Consider the following 19909-nt stretch of genomic DNA (forward strand, 5'->3'; position numbering starts at 1 on the left):
GACGATGGCGGTAGTGTTGGTGGGAGCATGCGTTGAGTTATGTACCAAGCACTGCACATCATACTTGTTATATAAGTGAAGTCATTTAACCCTTTACGCAACTCTGTGAAAGAGGCATAATTATTATCCTCAGTTTCCACACGAGAAAGTTGAGGGAAAGAGGGTTAAAATAACTTGCTCAGGTCACAGAGCTCGTGAGTGCCAGAGCTGGGATTTGAACCCAGATAGATGCACCTCACCTCTTGCACTTTTAAGTACTATTTCATATAAGAAAATTTATGTATATGTTAATATAAGAAGTTAATATTAACAGCTAACCATTTTTAAAACAATACGCATTTATTTAGCATTGGAATTGAGTGAGAATTTTTTTTAAGTTTACTTATTTATTTTGGGGGGGGAGGGAAGCACTGAAGGGGCAGAGAGAGAGAGAGAGAGAGAGAGTGAGTCACAAGCAGGCTCGACACCATCAGCACGGAGCCTGAAGTGGGGCTCAAACTCACGAAACATGAGATCGTGACCTGGGCTGAAATCAAGAGTTGGATGCTGAACCAACTGAGCCTCCCAGGTGCCCCCAAAATCTAGGATTCTCTACTAGTTTCCACCTGGTTTCTCATGAGGGGTCGTATATCCAATTTCTGCTCTTCATATTCAAGGTAGATAAATAAAGTGAGTGACTAAGGGCATGGATTCTAGAGCCTGGACTTGTTTGTGTTCTGGCTCACCACTAGTGGTTGAGTGACCTTTCTGACCTAACTGGACTTGGGCTTGGCTGTTGAAGTATTTGTTATAAAGATTATATGCTTTTTGTTATAAAGTATACATGCTTACTTAGCCCAAAGCCTGAGCACTAAATAAATACTCGTTCATTGGTAACAATGATCATTGACTGTGTTGTTATTATCGTTAAATATTTTTATTAGAATAAAATCTTTCCAGAACCTTTTGTTTAACATTTTAATATTAAAACATCCTGGTTTGATTGGTGTGCAGTAAGGCAGTTTCTATTCCAAGCTGCCCCTCCAACTTGCTGGCGATGTTGAGTAGGTTAGCATCTCCATCCACCACATGGACAAGAGAAGGTTGGTGTGGACTCTGTGAGGTGTCTTCCCCCTGAGTGTGTACCATACCTAGAGTTTCCTTAGGCATCTACTGCTTTTCCAATGACTATTCTGGTAATAACAAAACTGTCTCATGAATCTCTGTAGCTTTAAATATTCAATGTCTAAAGGAGACAATACATTGAGAAAACATGTAGTTATTTTTAAATCTTGGACTTTTTTTCATTTAAGTTGGGCATAAAGTTGCTCAACTAATGGAGTGGGGATGGAGAAGCACCTTTCTCTGTTCTGCAGGCCACATGTTTGAATGATAAGAACAACAGAACTTTTCTAAGGACTTTTCAGAGTTATGTTTCTGCCTGGTACTTTTTTCTGGACTTCAGAAGAAATGAAAGAAATCTCACAAAACACAACTTAAGAGAAATAAACGAAGCTTAGCAGGAGATTATTTTCATGCTGTTCTGCTTGTTGAGACGGTCACCAATCTGTTCAACAATTCCCATTAAACTGCACAGAGAAGGAATCTGATTTAATGTGCATACCCAAATCAAAGATGCTTTCCCATGGTAGTCATTTTAGACCTTTAACACTGCAACTGTTAAGTTTATGTGGGTATAACTGATAACTGACATGATTTGAAGAAGGCACTGGGGAAGCCAAGGCCTTAAAAGTTTTTCTTTTTAAATAGGCTATTTGTGAAACCAGTCTTCTGTGGGACAAGACTTCACAAAACAACCCTTTAAATGCCTCTGTCTTTTTTAGGAACTAGAGTTATCCCCAGCAAATTAATCAAAAAGACCTAGAAACTTTTCAACATTTAAGCTAATGACAAGTAATTAAAGGAGCAGTGGGAACCACCTTCCATTGTTAATTATTTCACTGACTTTTTCTTATTCAGAAACATTATTAGGCGGCACCTGGGTGGCTCTGTAGGTCAAGGATCTGACTCTTGATTTCAGCTCAGGTCGTGATCTCACAGTAGTTAAGACCAAACCCTGCCTCGTTCTGCGCTGGCCATGGAACCTGCTTAAGATTCTCGCTGTCCCTCCTGTTTGTACGCATGTGTGCATTCTCTTTCTCTCTCTCTCAAAAAAAGAAACATTATTGATATTTCTCTGTAGAAAGTTATTTTTTTTAATGTAAACATGATCTTGTTACGTCCTCCTAAAGCCCATAGAAGGCTTTGCAGAGGTCTCAGAACTCATACCTGTATTTACCTACAAAGTTCTGGGTGCTTCCTTCTATAGCCTCATCTTGGATTCTTCTCTTCCTCTTTCTCAGCTCTGGGGCTGCATGGTCCTCCTTCCTTCCTGTGGGCCACAAGTGTCTGTGGCTGCCTCCCCTTCCCCTCTAAGTGAAGTCCTCCCGTCCTTCATATCTCACTGCCCCTTCTGGCACAAGTGTTCTTCTCTTCAGGGTCAGTTGTACACAAAATGTTTGTCAGTGCGATTTATATGATTCATGCCTACCTTCTACCCTTGAGTTAAGCTCCTAGAAAACAGCGTCCTTGGTGTCTAGCCCAGGACTCAGCACCTAGTAGGTGTTTGGTAATTATGTGTGGAAAAAATGAATGAAAAATGAAAACATTAGATAATATTAAACTAGTCAGTTTTGCTGGCATTAAGCAGGGACAGGTGAGGGGTGCCTGGGTGGCTAAGTCAGGTAAGTGTGCAACTCTTGATTTCAGCTGAGGTCATGATTTCACAGTTCTTGAGTCTGAGTCCCCATTGGGCTTCCCACTCTCAGCACGGAATCCTGCTTGGGATTCTGTCTCTCCCTCTCTCTCTCTCTGCCTTTCCCCTGGTTGCGCGTGTTCTCTCTCTCTCAAAATAAATAAATCAAACTTAAAAAAAAAAAGGGACAGGTGAATACATGCAGTTTGTATTGGGACTTATAGTATATTTGAAATCAGGAAAATCCCACTTGACCAGGCTCGGGGTCACAGACTTTAGAAAAGTGCTGTCCAGGGGCACCTGGGTGACTCGTTGGTTAAGCGTCAGACTTTGGCTCAGGTTGTGATCTCACAGTTTGTGGTTTTGAGCCCCGCTTCGGGCTCTGTGCTGACAGCTCAGAGCCTGGAGCCTGCTTCAGATTCTGTGTCCCCCTCTCTCTGCCTCTACCCACTCACACTCTGTCTCTCACTCTCAAAATTAAATAAAACACTAAAAAAAAAGTAAGAAATAAAAGAAGAAAACTGCTGTCCAGTAGAACTGTAATACGAGCCACATAGGTAATTGAAATTTTCTAGTTGTCACGTTTTAAAAAGTAGAAGAAACTACTAAAATTAATTTAACAATACATTTGGATTTATCCAATGTAGTCAGAATATTATTTCAACAAAGAATCTGTCCAAAAATTGTCAACAATATGTTTTATATTATCTTCTTATTGTACTAAGACTTCAAAATCTGGTGTGTATGTTACATTTACAGCCTATCTAAATAAGGACTAAACACATCTCAAATGCCCAAGAGTCACATATGGCAATATTAGTGCATTTAGGACCATTTTACATACAAAAGAGTTGATGGTAAAGCCTTTCATTGCTTCCGAAAATCAAATTAAAATGTTTGAATTGAGGGGCACCTGGGTGGCTCAGTCGGTTAAGCGTCCGACTTCAGCTCAAGTCACGATCTTGCGGTCCGTGAGTTCGAGCCCCGCGTCGGGCTCTGGGCTGATGGCTCAGAGCCTGGATCCTGCTTCCGATTCTGTGTCTTCCTCTCTCTCTGCCCCTCCCCCGTTCATGCTCTGTCTCTCTCTGTCTCAAAAATAAATAAACGTTAAAAAAAAATTTAAAAAAATGTTTGAATTGAAATAACAAAAGATACTGAGTATTTACTACCAAGTGCCACAGTCAGAGCCCAAACACAGTTCTATCCTCCACACGTTGAGGCCCTTTTCGCAGTGATTCCCTTAAGATCTGACATGCTGAGCATGGATGTCTAGGAATAAGAAGGTCTCGGGGCTGCCTGGACACACCAGCACAAAGCAATGTTGGCAGGTCTTGCTTCTGTCCTTCCCTTTGAAGATCGGTAATCATGGGAGGGAGCACACAGTACGCCCTGGCTCTCTCCCCTCTGCATTTCCCTTTGCTTCCAACCGAGTAGCTATACTGGTGCTCTGTGGGCAGTTTGGGAGGCTTCACCGAGCCATGAAGGGTGAGAGGCAGTGTCGGCTGCGGGCAAAGCTCAGTCACAGCCGGAAACGACAGCTGGCATGTTTTCCTGCAACACTCAGATTGCCTTTGGGTTCTAATTGCCAAGCTCTGGTCCTTTATTCTTTAGAATTTGCCTTATTCCTTCCAACGTCTTTAAAGCTGTCTTCGTCTAGCCTTCGTGACCCAACATCCACTCTCTCCATCTGCCCTTTCCCGTCACTTTGGCCATTCCCCTACTTTCCACAAAACTGTGCATATAGTGCACTCTCAACCAACTTTGCATCTTTTGGCAACCATTTAGGAAGGAAATGGCTGGCATCTCACTCTTCCTCCAGCCGTCTAGATAGGTAGGGGTAACACTAATGCTTGCAGAGTCCCCTCTGTAAGCAACCTACAACATATATGGTATATGTAGTAACGTAACAAGAAGAAATGTATATTTCATTATCCTTTATACAGAATTAACTCAATATGAGTAGTTAGATTTTAGAGCAAAAAAATGTCTCTAGTTATTTAGTTAGTATGACCCGGAAAGAACTGAAGAGTAGCACACCTAGACAGTGTTTGCCCTGTACATGACTAAGGGTGCAAACACTTGTCGTTAAAGGCTGCAAACACTTGTCGTTACTAGTTACAACCTAAGCCAACTTGAAACTTACTAAGAAGAGGACACTTAAGTGGTGTTTGTTTTCTGAGTTTAAAAAAAAAGTAACAAGGTTCTCTCTTGTTTTGAAGGTTTATTTATTTGAGAGACAGAGAGAGAAAGCAGGGGAAGGGCAGAGGGAGAGGGAGAGGGAGAATCCCAGGTAGGTTCTGCATTGTCAGCGCAGAGCCTGATGCAGGGCTCGATCTCACAAATTGTGAGCTCATGACCTGAGCCCCAAATTGAGAGTCCAACGCTCAATGACTGAGCCACCCAGACACCCTGGTTCTCTGTTGTTTGGGTTGCAACTTACCTTTACAGTTTTTCTCTTGGTAGATCAAAGATACATAAAAAGCAACATTTCATATGCAGAGTACCAGATATTCAGAAATCGGGTCATACTTGAAAATACAGCTCAACTGTGTTCCAGAAACCTGAGGTTAGAGAAGTCTATGATAGCACCGCAAATATCTGACCTTTGTTCAGCCTCTTTGCACAGTTACTGAGTGGGCCATATATAAATGATGATTTGGACTGCATGATCTCCAAGATTTTTACAAATCCATGTTTCAACATCTGCGGGTCTTAGCTATGGAGACAACGAATGTCAGTATTTTGAGAGCCTAGAGGGAAGGAACTATTATATCATTGATTTCTATGAACTAGAGACACTGGACAGAGCTGATAAAGATTTCTTGTCCAATTAGGTACACTTACCTTGTGAGCTAGGGCATCAACGTTTGGTGAGGCAAAGTGCATTGAAGGAGCCAACATAAGCCATTTGCTTCTGTGGTCTATTTCACTGTATGACTTACCATCAGACCTACACAAATAAACTTTTTTACCCATAGTTTATCATCCTTTGCAAGTAACATCCATTTAGTTCTCAATTCATGTTGACAGTGACTGAAATCATAGTTCAGTGAGTGCACAATTTGATTATTGATGTACATACAAAGAATCATGTGAACTAAAGGTCAGTTAAATATTTGAGAAAAGCCCAAAGGTAGTTGTAGTTTACTGTTTTTAAATAAAATTATTTAGTTAGGTCTTAATTTCTATAGCAGCTTCAGTGAATTATAAGGTATTTAAGAACTTTAAAATACATTTGGCTTTATGGATCCCAACTTGGCTCATAATCCACATGCCTTCTCACTCCTGAACTCTACGATCTTGGCCAAGTCACTCTGCCTCCCTGTGCCCCAGAGCCTTCCAAAGGGGTTTAGACTATAGCTGCCAAAGTTCACGTCTGCAACTAAGATGAAGGGTTTTATTTTTAGGTACATTGTAAGTATATGCATGAAGAGGCCCACAGAAGGGTACATGCTTTCATTATCCTTTGTCATGAAATACACTTTAGCATCTGGTGTCCTTTTCTTTCCATAAACATGCTGAGTCACTGAGCTAGTCGAATGAATTCTATGATCTGCTCTCTGATCTGCTTTCTCCAGCCTAATAGAATGTCAGACATATTATGCTGTTTAAAAATTCTTATGCAGTGAGTGATGGACATTGAGGACCTGTTGGGATGAGCACTGGGTGTTCTATGGAAACCAATTGACAATAAATTTCATATTAAAAAAATTCTTATGCAAAATCACCAATCATTCCTAAATGATCAGTACTGTAACAGTTTGGTATACTGTGATTTGTTTTATGAGTGATCTTAAATCCCTAATGACTTGTTTCCTACAGAAGTATTTTCTTTCCCCTTTATATGCTGGGGAGTGTCAGAGATGAGTTCCACTAAATATGAAAGGAGCCAGTGTCTACTGTCACTTAGCTTAATGGTTTTGAGTTTCATCTATGCTGTTGCATGTATTAATTATCTGTTCTTTTTTTATTGCTGAGTAGTATTCTATTGTATGGATGTACCATAATTTATCTATTCACCAAGTGGGATTTCACTTATTTATCATTTTTGGTGTTTATGAATAAAGCTGCTATAATTATTTGCATATAGGTATTCTCATGGGCATATGTTTCATTTCTCTTAGGTAGTTCTGGGACACATGTAAGTGTATGCATAACTTCATAAGAAACCATCAAACTCCTTTCAACGTGGTTTTACTATACTGTGTTCCCACCAGCAATGTCTGGAAACTCCAGTTGCTCTAAGTCCTTGCTGACCCTTGATATTGATAGACTGTTTACATATTAATTTTTCATTTTAGCCATTGTGATAGATCCTGCTTCCCTGTCCTATCCCCATAATGATATTCTGGGCATCTTTGTGGTCCCATGAAAGCCCTCTTTTCTCCTGTTAGGCTGAAAGTTTGGCCAAATGTTTTTATTAAGTCATGCACATTCACTTATGTGGGATCAGGTTCTCTATCAAGTGGAGCATAGCTAGGGGTCAGGTGTTCTGAATTGCCTTTTGTCAGCAGGTTGAGTTGGTTGGAACACGACACTAATGACTCTTCAGGATTAATAAAATTAAGCCTATTTCACTACGGAGACTGCTCCTATAATCCCGTATAACTGCTTCATCCTAGAACCCTTCCTAACAAAGAACTCCAAAGAGAATAAATGCTTCGGTGGAAATTTATCATCAGCAGAGAAAAAAACTCTAAGCTGCATATTCAGTTATTATTCAACCTCGCTACGAAATGAAGAGAGTCAAGCTGAACAACAATGGGCTAAAGGACTTTTAATTGAAATGTCACTTTCACTATTAAACAAAAAAAGCCATTGCTGTGATGTGTGATAAAAGTTGATGGTGTCCTATTTCTTTGCGTGGAATTGCTTTTCTCTCATCACTGACTTAATTTGATTGCACCAGTTTGTCAGCTGTCACGTTTGGGTTTCCTCTGCTGCAAAATATAGATAATGGTAGTCTATGCAGTTTAACAATCATGCACTAACATTTGGTTTCTTATAATCAAGATGAACTAAGAATTATATTTCCCCCATAACTTTGGAATAATAAGAAAGTCCAACACTTTCTTTTTTGTCTGTCTTGTACTTTACAGGTGGCTTGTTTAATATCTTGCGTTCTTGTCCTGATAGTCATCTATGCCATAGGACCTTTGCTTTACTGGCTGCCCATGGTACAGTAGTACTTTTTCAATATCTACTTGTCAACATTACTTTTAATGAAATCATTGTATATTAAAATGTCTTATGAGAGTGGATTCAATGATCCTGCATATGAAAGCCACGTGACATAAGTAATGATTGAATGAAGGGAAGGTGGACAGAGACCACCTGTTATGGGGGAGGAATGGGAAAGGACCGTGGCTGTTTTCTATTTCTTAGGCTCACGTGTAAACGTGGCATTGTGGAATTAAATTTATTCTGGGCTCATTTGGAGGGGAGAACTGGGCAATCTCTGTTATAAGAAATAGGCTTTGGAAGAGCTTTATCAGAACTTGGACTGTTGGAAAAAATGTGTGCAGGGCAAAGGAGTAGGAAACCAAATACATCTTGCCACCTTTGATACATCTTTATACAAACTGATTCAGAACACCAGTGTTAACCAGTGTTTACCTTGCTTTTCATAAGCCTGGGGCACCAATGTGACCCAAGTAAGTTCCTGGTCTTCTGGGGGCCAGAGACCATCTCAATCCTGTCTTGTTCTAATTCTTCATTCATATAGTGAGAATAAATCATTTCCACAGGAGGATCATCTAATAATCAAGTTCACCTTTCCAGAGAGTTATAAATATCTTCAGGTGAAACCAGATAATTGATATTGAAGGCAATTATCAAGAGATATATAATATAAATATTTAATTTTCTGCAACAAGTTTCAAATGGCAGTAGATAATTAAAGAGTACATTCAGCTATATAACATACACCCTTACAATTCATGACTTTCCTTTTTTTCTTTCTTGTGTTTTAGAATGGCGTTAAGTTTTACACTGTGATTTTCTAGAATTGATAGTATATTCCTAAAGTACAATAATAGGTTGGTTCTAAACAAAATGAGTATTGTTTTAGTCTTCTAAATGGTGATTGCTTTTCTCTAGTAAGTACTTTAAAAACAAATAAACAAAAATACCTTGGTCCTTTTAAATTCAGATTAAAATCTTTATCTTCTTCCTCAACTTATTTCCTATTTATAGTGTGTTCTCGCAAGTATTATTGTCGTAGGATTGAAGGGAATGCTAATACAGTTTCGGGACTTAAAAAAATACTGGAATGTGGATAAAATTGATTGGGTAAGTAGATATTTGACCTAAAATTACTGTCTTTGGCTTGACCATGTATTGCAAAATCAGCTTTTAATATTTTTATTTGCAGAAAAATAGTTTTGGCCATTTGAGACTTGTCCGCTACTTGTAAACTACTGTTTCTTTTTTTCAGACTATTGAGGCATTAAAATAGAATGTGTCTTTATAAGAAACAGAAGTGGAATTTTGTCCAATTTTGATTGATGTTTTGTTTGAGAACTTTGAAGTTTACTTATTTATTTTGAAAGAGAGAGAGTGCAGGCGGAGAAGGGGCAGAGACAGGGAGAGACAGGATCCCAAGCAGGCTCTGCACTGTCAGTGCAGAGCCCAACATGGGGCTTGAACTCAAGAACCGTGAGATCATGACCTGAGCTGAGGTCGAGTCAGACGCTTAACCGACTAAGCCACCCAGGCACCCCTTTGGCTTGAGAACTTATAAAGAAATGCTAGCTAAATTGAATGGACTGGAGATTCTCAATTTCCATTATGAAGTGATTCTGGAAGTGAAGCTCATCAAGGAAGTGCACACTAATAGAAGACATATGAAGAACTGTCATTAATTGCTAAGAAACGTGTTACATTAATATAGGGTGAATGTATATTTTTAAAAATTTTTTAAAGTTTATTGACTTATTTTGAGAGAGAGACAGAGAGAGCAAGCAGGGGAGGGGCAGAGAGAGGGAGAGAGAAGATCAATCCTAAGCAAGCTGTGTGCTGTCAGCACGGAGCCCTACACGGGGCTTGAACTCACGAACCATGAGATCATGAACTGAGCCGAAACTAAGAGTTGATGCTTACCCGACTGAGCCACCCAGGTGCACCAATTGGGAAGGAAATAAGGTTCCGCCAGGAAATTGTGTGGCCCTACGTTTAGCCCTTGCCACCCCCTATAAAGACTCCTCTACCTAAAGGAAGGATAGCTTCATACGTTTGCCAGCATAGGAGGGACAAATGGATTTGAAAGCCCCACTCTGGCAACAAAGGAGTGTATCTGTGGGCACAGGTAAACTTCTTGACAGTGACCATATTCCTTCTAAACATAAAAAGTCTCATTTTAGTTTTAGAAGGGGGTTACATTGAGAGGAGCATTATGTTATTTGGATATTAGGGGATTAAATCATACTGAACAATGATAAAGTGTGGCTTCTGCTAACAGAAATGTATGACATACTAATTCTAGAGAAATGTGTCCGTGTGGGAGCATCCAGAATTCGTTCTCTTTCCCATATGGGTAAAGTATTTCGTAAGTACCTTCTGTTTATTATGACATTCATCATGTTGAAATGCAATTAGCTATATATCCCCCCTCCTTCAGAATCTTTGTTCCGACTTTGGGTGCCTACTTTGTGATGGTGCCCACTTTCATAATACTTCTCTCAAGGCTCAGTACCCTCCCGCAGTACAATGCTGGGTGCTGCCGGAGTCCAGCTCCAGCAGGTCCAGGGGTTCCCGAAGGATGAACGGCGTTGGCGAAAAAGTGAAAATAAATAAATAAATAAATAAATAAATAAATAAATAAATAAAAATGGGCACAGACAGCAGCAGCGTGTTGAACTGGCCGCTTTATTGTGGCAAACGTGGCATTATATTTGTTAGCAATTTCCTCGTAGCGGACGTCATCTATGTTTTCTGGCATTACCTAATTCTAAAAATGTGCCAATGTGTAATCACCCTTCAAGGAATAACATGGTTATTTTCTCATAATGTTTCCTCCTGCCCTTTGCTTATTGATTGATTTCTTCATATTATTTTCATTATGTATCTACATTTATCTATAATCTATAAAGCATTTGCTTTGCTGTTTTTGTGAAAAGCCATCTATCTCTCAACACCTCAAGTGGAACAGTTACAGGGAAATGACCTCTTAGTTGTTTTCCCAAACCATTTGTGGTTTGAGGAACAAAAGTGTTCGCCTTGGTCCGAGGTGCCAGGAGGGGGCCAAGAGGGCCTTAGAAACCCACGCCTTATACATTCTCAGAGAGACAATGCACCTAGGAACTAATGAACCATTCTGTACTTTAACCAACTGGGTTCAATCATCATCTGGAATGCCTCCTGGGGGCCAAGTGGGCCTAGGGGTTGGAGTTAACCTGTGCCCACAGATACACTCCTTTGTTGCCGGAGTGGGGCTTTCAAATCCATTTGTCCCTCCTTTGCTGGCAAACGTATGAAGCTATCCTTCCTTTAGGTAGAGGAGTCTTTATAGGGGGTGGCAAGGGCTAAACGTAGGGCCGCACAATTTCCTGGCGGAACCTTATTTCTTTCCCAATGGTTCTTTTCCCAGGGGGCCTGTCAAGGGCAATTCCCCAACAGACAATTCCCCAGGTAGTTTTATTAAGGCCAAATTACATAAAAGCAGGAGTATGAGAAGCTTCACTGTTCATGGGCCGCCCTGCAGTCCCAATCCGTCCACCGCCTGGGCCGTGCCATCAGGCTGGTTGGATAGCTTGGCTTTCAGCAGGGTGCCATGAGGAATGCAGAGATAAATAAGAACTACTTGTCTCCTCCCGACACTTAACATTTGTGCAGGAAGCAGACATAGAAACATTAACTTACAATGAAAGGCATGCTACAACATGACCCGGAAGCAAAAATACAAGCCTGGTGGGGGGGGGGGGGTGGGAACACCTGGGTGGTTCAGTCACTTAAGCATCTGACCTCAGCTCAGGTAATGATCTCACGGCTCATGAGTTTGAGCCCCGCATCGGGCTCTGTGCTGACAGCTCGGAGCCTGGAGTCTGCTTGGGATTCTGTGTCTCCCTCTCTCTCCACCACGCCCTCACTCGCACATGAGCATGCGCTCTTTCTCTCCCAAAAATAAACATTAAAAATATTTTTTAAAATGTACAAGCTCAGCGCTGGGAAAAAAATGGAGGCCGGATCATTTAGTTTGGACTGGGTCGATAAAAAACACTCTGACAGCAGAGCTGAAATGTGAATTGAGACTTGAAGGAACTGTATTTGATCGGCAGGCCAAGAGGTTAAAATTAGCCAGACTGATGGAGGATCATGGCTTTTTAAAGGTGATATGTGCGAAGTAGCACACGGAAATAGAGAAATTAGAAGATGCAGACTGAATTACAATTTATTTGGTAACTCAGATAAAGGTAATCCTAAGGAACTCATTAATTACATAAGACGGAGCACATTACCATATTGGAAGGGAAGAGATGCCAGGGAAGGCTTCTTCCAGGAAATGATGGGTAGAACATCTAGTAACAGATGGGGTATAGAAATCACCGAAAGGAGAAATAAGAATGAGATTTGTGTATTAGAAGGATTGCTTGAGTAATTTAGGGAAGATGGATGAAACTGTGTTAGTAAATCAGGCAGATAAGTGAGGAAAGCCTGGAACAAAACTGAGACCAGGAGGTTCAAGAGGAAGAAACAAGCTTGAAAAATATTTAAACCATTGCATTAATTGGTCCTCACCACCAATTCATCATATACAGTGCATCAGTCTAGAACTACTTCTGAGTTTCTAGTTAGAAACATCATTGCAGGAAGATGATGTCATTCAGTTATAGAACATGGAAGATTGTTTGAAGGCATTTAGTGGTTACTTTTAGTTAGTTGTTTTTTTTTTTAATACAGGTTCTCATTCCTGAGTTATTTTTTTCAATTCATCTCTTTGTTTTCCGTATGTCATCAACAAGTAGTTTTTCAAGAAAGGCTCATGTGTTTTATATTCCTTTTTTTTTTTTTTCTTTCATAGTAGAAGGAAGTTTTTGACTGAGTCTAACATGCTTCCCTCAGGACTGTTTAGACTTGGCACTGTCTTTGGGTATTGAGGGATAAGGCAGAGAAATCACAGGTCAACGTGGTTTTTTTTTTAAGTTTATTTATTAATTTTGAGAGAGAGAGAGAGAGAGCAAGCATGAGCAGGGGAGGAGCAGAGAGATGGGGAGAGAGAATCCCAAGCAGGCTTTGCACTGTCAGTGCAGAGCCCCATGCGGGGCTCAAACCCATGAACTGGGAGATCATGGCCTGAGCTGAAATCAAGAGTTGGACACTAAACCAACTGAGCCACCACGTGCCCCAACACGATTTGTTATTTTATCTGAATTAGTTTTCCAGCATGGATGCTCAGTGAAAGTCTTACCTGCCCATGAATTTGGTAATATTATCAGAATATTTCTTGTGGCTGAATACCCAGTATCGAATTCCTATGAGAGTGACATATATTTTTTATCCCAAAATTAAGGATTATATACAAATTTTTTCTTCTGATATATTTTTGAACATTTTTTTTCAAACCAGATGTTCTTTTAATGAATTATATATTTTCTGATTTTATTTTGTCTTTTTGTATCTATACATTTTCCTATGATTATTTTTGGGAGTCTGTATGTGGTTTCTCTGGACTATTTACTGTGTCTCTGATTATGGATTTCTAGTTGTAATTACCCTTTTTTTTAGCTTTAAATATGGATTTTATCTCTAATGTTTTTATTTCCATCCACATCCTTTTCTAAATTCTTCCAGCTTATTTTTTAATCTTTCAGGGTTTTTTTTAAGTACAGTTTTTCTTCTTTGACCTTTCAAATCTATTTGTGTGTGTGTGTGTGTGTGTGTGTGTGTGTGTGTGTTGTATGTGATTATATTGCCTATTACATGTCTAAATCTACCCTCTGTCTCTGTTTCATTGTTTTCTTTTTTTCCCCATTTCTATGAATAAGTCCCTTGTTGATTCTTTTATGATTATAATGCATTTTTAGTGGACCTGTTTGCTGAAAAATAATGTGGGAAGGGCACTAGAGCATCCCACGGCTCTGATGTAGGTATGTCATCAGAAGATTTGGCCCTTGTTGAAACAAAGCCTCACAATCACAGGCTCTCTTGTGACCTGACACTTGCTGCCTTCTCTCCATTCTTCACCTTGCTTCACCTCTGTCAGTCTCCTACTCTTAGGAAGCAAGGATGCAAGCGATACAAATGGCATTTCATTTTGCTGCACTTCTTTCTATGGTATCAAATACAGATTAGATGCATGCATTTCCTTCTGTGGTGGCCCACCATTGCCCCAAGAGCTTAGAGCTCTCATCAAAATATTACTATGTAGAATTTAAAAAGCCGTTACATTCATTTCAAGAAATCTATAGTTGATTGAAATTTGAGGGTAAATGTGTTGGCTTCCAGTGTCCTCCTTGATACCATCCAAATTTCACAGTATTTGTCAAATATACACAATATTTTAAATTTTTGTAACGTTTATTTTTGAGAGAGAGAAAGAGAGAGCATGAGCAGAGACGGGGCAGAGAGAGAGGGAGACACAGAATCCAAAGCAGGCTCCAGGTTCTAAGCTGTCAGCACAGAGCCGGACGCAGGACTTGAACTCACGAACCATAAGATGGTGACCTGAGCTGAAGTCAGACGCTTAACTGACTGAGCCACCCAGGCATCCTACACCATATTTTATAGTTAAGAGTCGTGACCATGTTCTTGTTTCATTGAAACTGGGTTTTCCTCCCTATACATTCATTCTTTATATTGTTTTGGACAGATTTTAATAGAAGGTAGTAGACTAAAAATGCCTTTAATATACTATCTAAATCTGCTATCCAAATCTATACTTAAAAATATAATCTTGGCAGCGGTATGGCAAATGGCTTACAGTGCTGATAACAAAAGCAGGAAGTTAATAGGCTGTCAGAATAGTCTAGGCAAGACATAGTAAAGTGTGACTTAGGGCAGTCTCAGTGAATTGAGAAGATGGTATGGTATGAGATAAGTTTTTATTAATAATTGATAGGACTTGGGAAGTGATTGGACAAGTAGATAAAAGAAGAGAAAGTAAATATGATTCCATAGTTTCTGATTGTAGTGTCTTAAAAAAAATTTTTTTTAATGTTTATTTATCATTGAGAGACAGAGAGAGACAGAGCATGAGCAGGGGAGGGGCAGAGAGAGGAGGAGACACAGAATCCGAAGCAGGCTCCGGACTCCAAGCCGTCAGCACAGAGCCCGACTCGGGGCTCGAACTCACAAACCACGAGATCATGACCTGAGCCGAAGTCAGACGCTCAACTGACTGAGCCACCCAGGCGCCCCCTCTGATTGTAGTGTCTTGAAGAATATTAGTAATGTAACAGAAAGAACATTGAAGGAAGGGGAGTTTGGGGGGGAAGTTATTGAGTTTGCATTTGGACATATTGGGTTTGATGGTATTGGTAGACAGTTTGATAAATGGTTTAATAACTCAGAATTGGTAGTCTCTATGTAGAGGTGATAGTTGAAAATTTGGAGTAAATAGTGTGGTGTGGGCAAAAAGTATGATTGAGAAAGGTGACGAGGATATAGCAAACGCATGATGGTTGAATGAAACATTGGGTTTAGGTTGACAAAGCCCTCCTAAGATTGAAGTGGACAGGTATCTCTTAGTTGCTAAGGAACAACAGTGAGAAGCTGTGGGTGATCTGGATATGATCTGGGCAGAGCACTTATTGTCAGAATATTACATAGACTTTTTGGATATAGGTTACATTACCCAATGTAGAATACATCCAGATTATTCAATAGATAGAATATGTCTAAAATATCATGGATGTGGAGTTACCAAAGATGTGTGTATATGTAAAATAATTTGAAGGTTGAAATTTTAAAAAGTCACGTGAGGGGCACCTGGGTGGCTCAGTCAGTTGAGCGTCTGACTTCGGCTCAGGTCATGATCTCACGGTTTGTGAGTTTGAGCCCCGCATCGGGCTCTGTGCTGACAGCTCGGAGCCTGGAGCCTGCTTCGGGTTCTGTGTCTCATTCTCTCTCTGCCCCTTCCCCACTTGTGCTCTGCCTCTCTTTGTCTCTCAAAAATAAATTTTAAAAAATGTAAAAAAAAAATTCAAAAAAAATTTTCAAAAAAGTCATGTGAGCAGTCATCACATGAAAAATTAAAAATTTTTATTTCTTTAAAATTTTTTACAGTTGAATACTGATTCCACTTTGAGTTATAGATCAAAACCCTGAAGTAATGAGGGAATAGGAATCCAAAATGAGGCCTGACTTATTAGCTCAGAGCTGAGTTTGAGTAACTGAACAGTAAGAATAGAATTCACAGCTACAGAAATACAATAATGTGTATCAATCACCAAAACAGACCAGGAAGAGGTAAAGCGATTGAGTAGCTGCTCAATGGTGCAAGGGTTTATGTATTTATGTGTTTTCGACTTGAGGTCAGCTTTGGGGTTACCTTGTGTTTAGAGGCTATCAGTGCCAGTAGAGAAGGGATCAGGTGGTAACACATAATGAAAAAATACGGGACTGAGAGTTAAGTAATTCCTTATAACTGAAAAACAACACTTGGATCTTTAGTTGAAATTGTTAGAGAACCATGTGGGGACTTACTCTAACCAATGGAACTATTTACTGGTCTATGTTGTTAATTTACATTTGATATTTTTTTCAAAACTATAAATGTAGCCCTGGGAAACAACTAAGCAATGGGAACCTAACTCACAATAGATGATGTTGTGGGAAAGTAAATATGCTTTAAAAATAGAACCAGATGGTACCAAAATTTTTGGTTGCTTTGATAAATCAAGGCCTCTGGGCCCTGCGGTTTTTTAAATGGCAGGGACCAGGATCCTCAGTTCCCTATGCTATATTGAATCATGGAGGTTGGCCATGAGGAATTGGGACTTACAAGCTTTTGGTGAGGTCTTGTTCTGCCACACCCAGGCGGTTCAGTCAGTATTAGGAGATGAGTAAGAAACAAAGCAATCATGGCAAATTGAAGTAATGGTCAAAAACTTGCAGCCTTATTTTGTATGGGATGAAGCATACTGTAATACACTAGGGAGGAAACATTACACTTACACAAATATAAGACTCAAATGACTGTCTTTTTGCCTGACTAGAGGAAAAACATCTCCATGTCTACCTATAGGATGACAGGCTGAGGATGATGTCATAATAAGTGCTAACTTAGCATTACATTTCTTGGTGATGGATCTGAACATGGGAACACTTAAGATATATTTTCTTGGGGCACCTGGTTAGCGTAGTCAGTTAAGTGTCTGACTCTTGATTTTGGCTCAGGTCATTATCTCATCGTTCATGAGATGAAGTCCCGCATCTGGCTCTGCACTGACAGCATGGACCCTCCTTGGGATTCTATCTCTCCCTCTCTCTCTGTCCCTCCCCTTCCTCCCCCCCCCCACAATAAATAAATACATAAACTTAAAAAATGGTATATTTTCTTTTTTACTCCAGAATGGTTGTTCTATATCAAAAAGAATTTTCTAGATAAAAAATCCCTCCATTTGTGTCCAACGGCTTAGGTTTTCAAAATAACCCATCGTGAAAAACAGTTCAAGCTCCATTTAAGATAAATAATACAAAGGAAAAGCATTTTGAGTAAAAAATGCTATTTAGAAACATTTGCTTCAAACTGGTCTCACCTAGCACCACAAGAATCTGTGCTATAGTCAGATTAGATAAAAAAGTTTCTAACTTTTTCATTTGCAAATAAATTGAATTAGGTTGTCGAAGATGTTTTAAAGTGATAATATAGACATTAGGACAGAAAGAAGTCAACTTGGAATTGTATGCATAGGTAAAGTAATGCAGATAATTTGAGGGAAAGAGTTTGAATATTTTGTTGGTCTACAATTTGATAAATGCAGGATTTTCTGTTTAAAAAATACAACCTTCTGGATTTCACAAATTATTTTGCTTTTAAAGATTTTTTTGTCAGTAACAAACCTAGAAATGTCAACTATATACAATATTTGGTTGCTGATTATAATTTCAGGTGGTGGACAAAACTGCGATAATGTTGGAATCCCAACTAAAGGAGAAAAAGATCTTTCTTGCCATCTTCTGAAATATTTCCAAGGGCTAAGTTGGGTCAGATTTTTTAGCTTCAGAATTTCATAAGAAATTGGCTCTTGCAAATAAAAGTATAATGATCTTTAGAGTAGCTGATCTAAAGGTGGCCTTGGTAGTATTTGAGTCAGTTGTTTTAACCATTAGGGCTTGAGGGTCTTACTACATTAGTTCTTTGTATAGGAATCCTAGAAAACAGAAATTGTTGGGAATGACCAAAAATCTGCTAACAATTGCTTGTAGTATTATTACATTAAATGAGAAAACAGTGGAAAATTACGGCAATGCTTTTGAATCGTACACATCAACCAGTTATTTACAGATATTTAAATAAAGTGTTGTTGGGGATTGAACTAAGGGCTGGCAGTTTCTAGAAATAAAAGAATGTGCCTTTTCCCCACCTTTGCCTGCTGAGAGTCTCATGGGACCAGGATTTGTTTCTGTGTTCCTGGGCTTCTGTTCACCACTTTTTAAATAATCTGTTCTTGCTGAGGGTTTTGTTTACAGGAATGCTATAGAATAAGATGGTGAGAAATTTAACAATCATAAGAGGAGAGAATACCAAAGGACTTGCATCTTCGGTTTCCTGTTTCTCTTCTAGGGCATCTGGGTCAGTACATACGTATTTACAATATGCTTTGCTGCCAACGTGGGGCTGTTGTTTGGTGTGGTCTGCACCATAGCTATCGTGATTGGTCGCTTCCCAAGGTAAGATCTCACTTAAATGCTGTTTGTTTTGACACAGTAGCAAAGTATGGTATTGCCAGTTACTTTTATTTGTGTGGAATATTTAGTGCTATTCTCATGTTTTACTTGGCATCAGAGAATTAGAGATGAAAAGAAAAGGTTTTATCTATGTAATGATACATAACAGTATTGGTTTTAAGTAAGAGAAATATCTTGTCCACACTATAGAGTATATAAAATCTTGATATCAAAGTAAATTAACTCATAGCCAAACAGGGTATCATGGAGCTGGTTTTTTTGTTTTTTTTTTTGTTTTTGTCAAGTGAGGGGGACATATTATTCAGTGACCATATAAAATCTAGATCATTTAGAAAATTAAATAACTTCAGTAAATTTAATTTTTCAGAAGCCAGATTTTTATACATATAAAGATTTCTTCTAGATAATTTACTGAAGAATTCTAGATCATATATTGAAGATTGTTACTGCATATCTGTAAGCCATTCCCCTATTTTGACCAATTCTTTTTCTACTTTCTCAGTGTTCATCATCTGATAATGCTTCTACTCATGTCTCATCCTTCTCTTGAAATTCTTTGTGAAATAATATACTTCAAAAATTTTTACGTTTTATCTGTGTCGATTCTATAAAAAGGCTTCTATAGAAATCTGTCTGTGTAGATTCATCAGTATCTGGTCCTATCTTGCCATTGACTCTCTCTTTACTTCTTTTTCCCCTAAAACAAGATTTCCCCAAACACCATATACTCTCTTACAATTCTTTTTGTCAATCTGCCTCTTGTGGCTTATAGAGATGGGGCTCTGGGAACCCAGATGAGGTCAATTGTATTTATTAATCTCTACTTAGATGTCTCTAGTGTTACACTCTATTCCTGAGAATCCCAGAGAAATAGAGATTTACCCATGTTTTATGTACAAATACGATATAAAATTTTAACTATTGTGGGTATGTTCTAATTGTTAAGATAAAATGACATCCTTTTTGCATTTTCATTCTAAATGTAGTGATCAGGAAGTGACATTTTATTTTTTGTCTGCCTGAATTCTAGAGCAAAGACTCTGAGTATAAAAAACATGAAAGAAATGGAATTTAAAGTGAAGACAGAAACGGATGGCGTAAGTTTAGTTTTCTTTTCCTTTGTGTAATTTTTAACAATATTTGTAGTTCAGATAGCTTTAAGGTACCATAAGTAAAGTATGACTTTAAATACATGATTATCTTATTTTTAATTAGCATGAATTTTCAGTGGTATGTGTGACCACCATACTTGTAGCAGTTGACATACAACAAATTAACAAACAACAAAAAAATCTTGTGTTAGCATTCAGAGAAGATGATAGCATG

At 38.9% G+C, this 19909-nt stretch overlaps 1 protein-coding gene across 2 annotated transcripts in view; it reads left to right on the forward strand.

Annotated features, from left to right (window-relative positions):
* The window catches only part of SLC26A7 (solute carrier family 26 member 7), a 118429-nt gene that overhangs the window by 72977 nt on the left and 25543 nt on the right, over positions 1–19909 (forward strand). For both annotated transcript variants that reach the window (XM_043601353.1, XM_043601354.1), the window contains 4 exons: positions 7834–7911; positions 8930–9025; positions 18459–18565; positions 19614–19680. In XM_043601353.1, the coding sequence (XP_043457288.1) occupies positions 7834–7911; positions 8930–9025; positions 18459–18565; positions 19614–19680 (348 nt within the window). The remainder of the gene's footprint in view (positions 1–7833; positions 7912–8929; positions 9026–18458; positions 18566–19613; positions 19681–19909) is intronic.

This window comes from Prionailurus bengalensis, chromosome F2 (genome assembly GCF_016509475.1).
Source record: "Prionailurus bengalensis isolate Pbe53 chromosome F2, Fcat_Pben_1.1_paternal_pri, whole genome shotgun sequence".
NCBI lineage: Eukaryota > Metazoa > Chordata > Mammalia > Carnivora > Felidae > Prionailurus > Prionailurus bengalensis.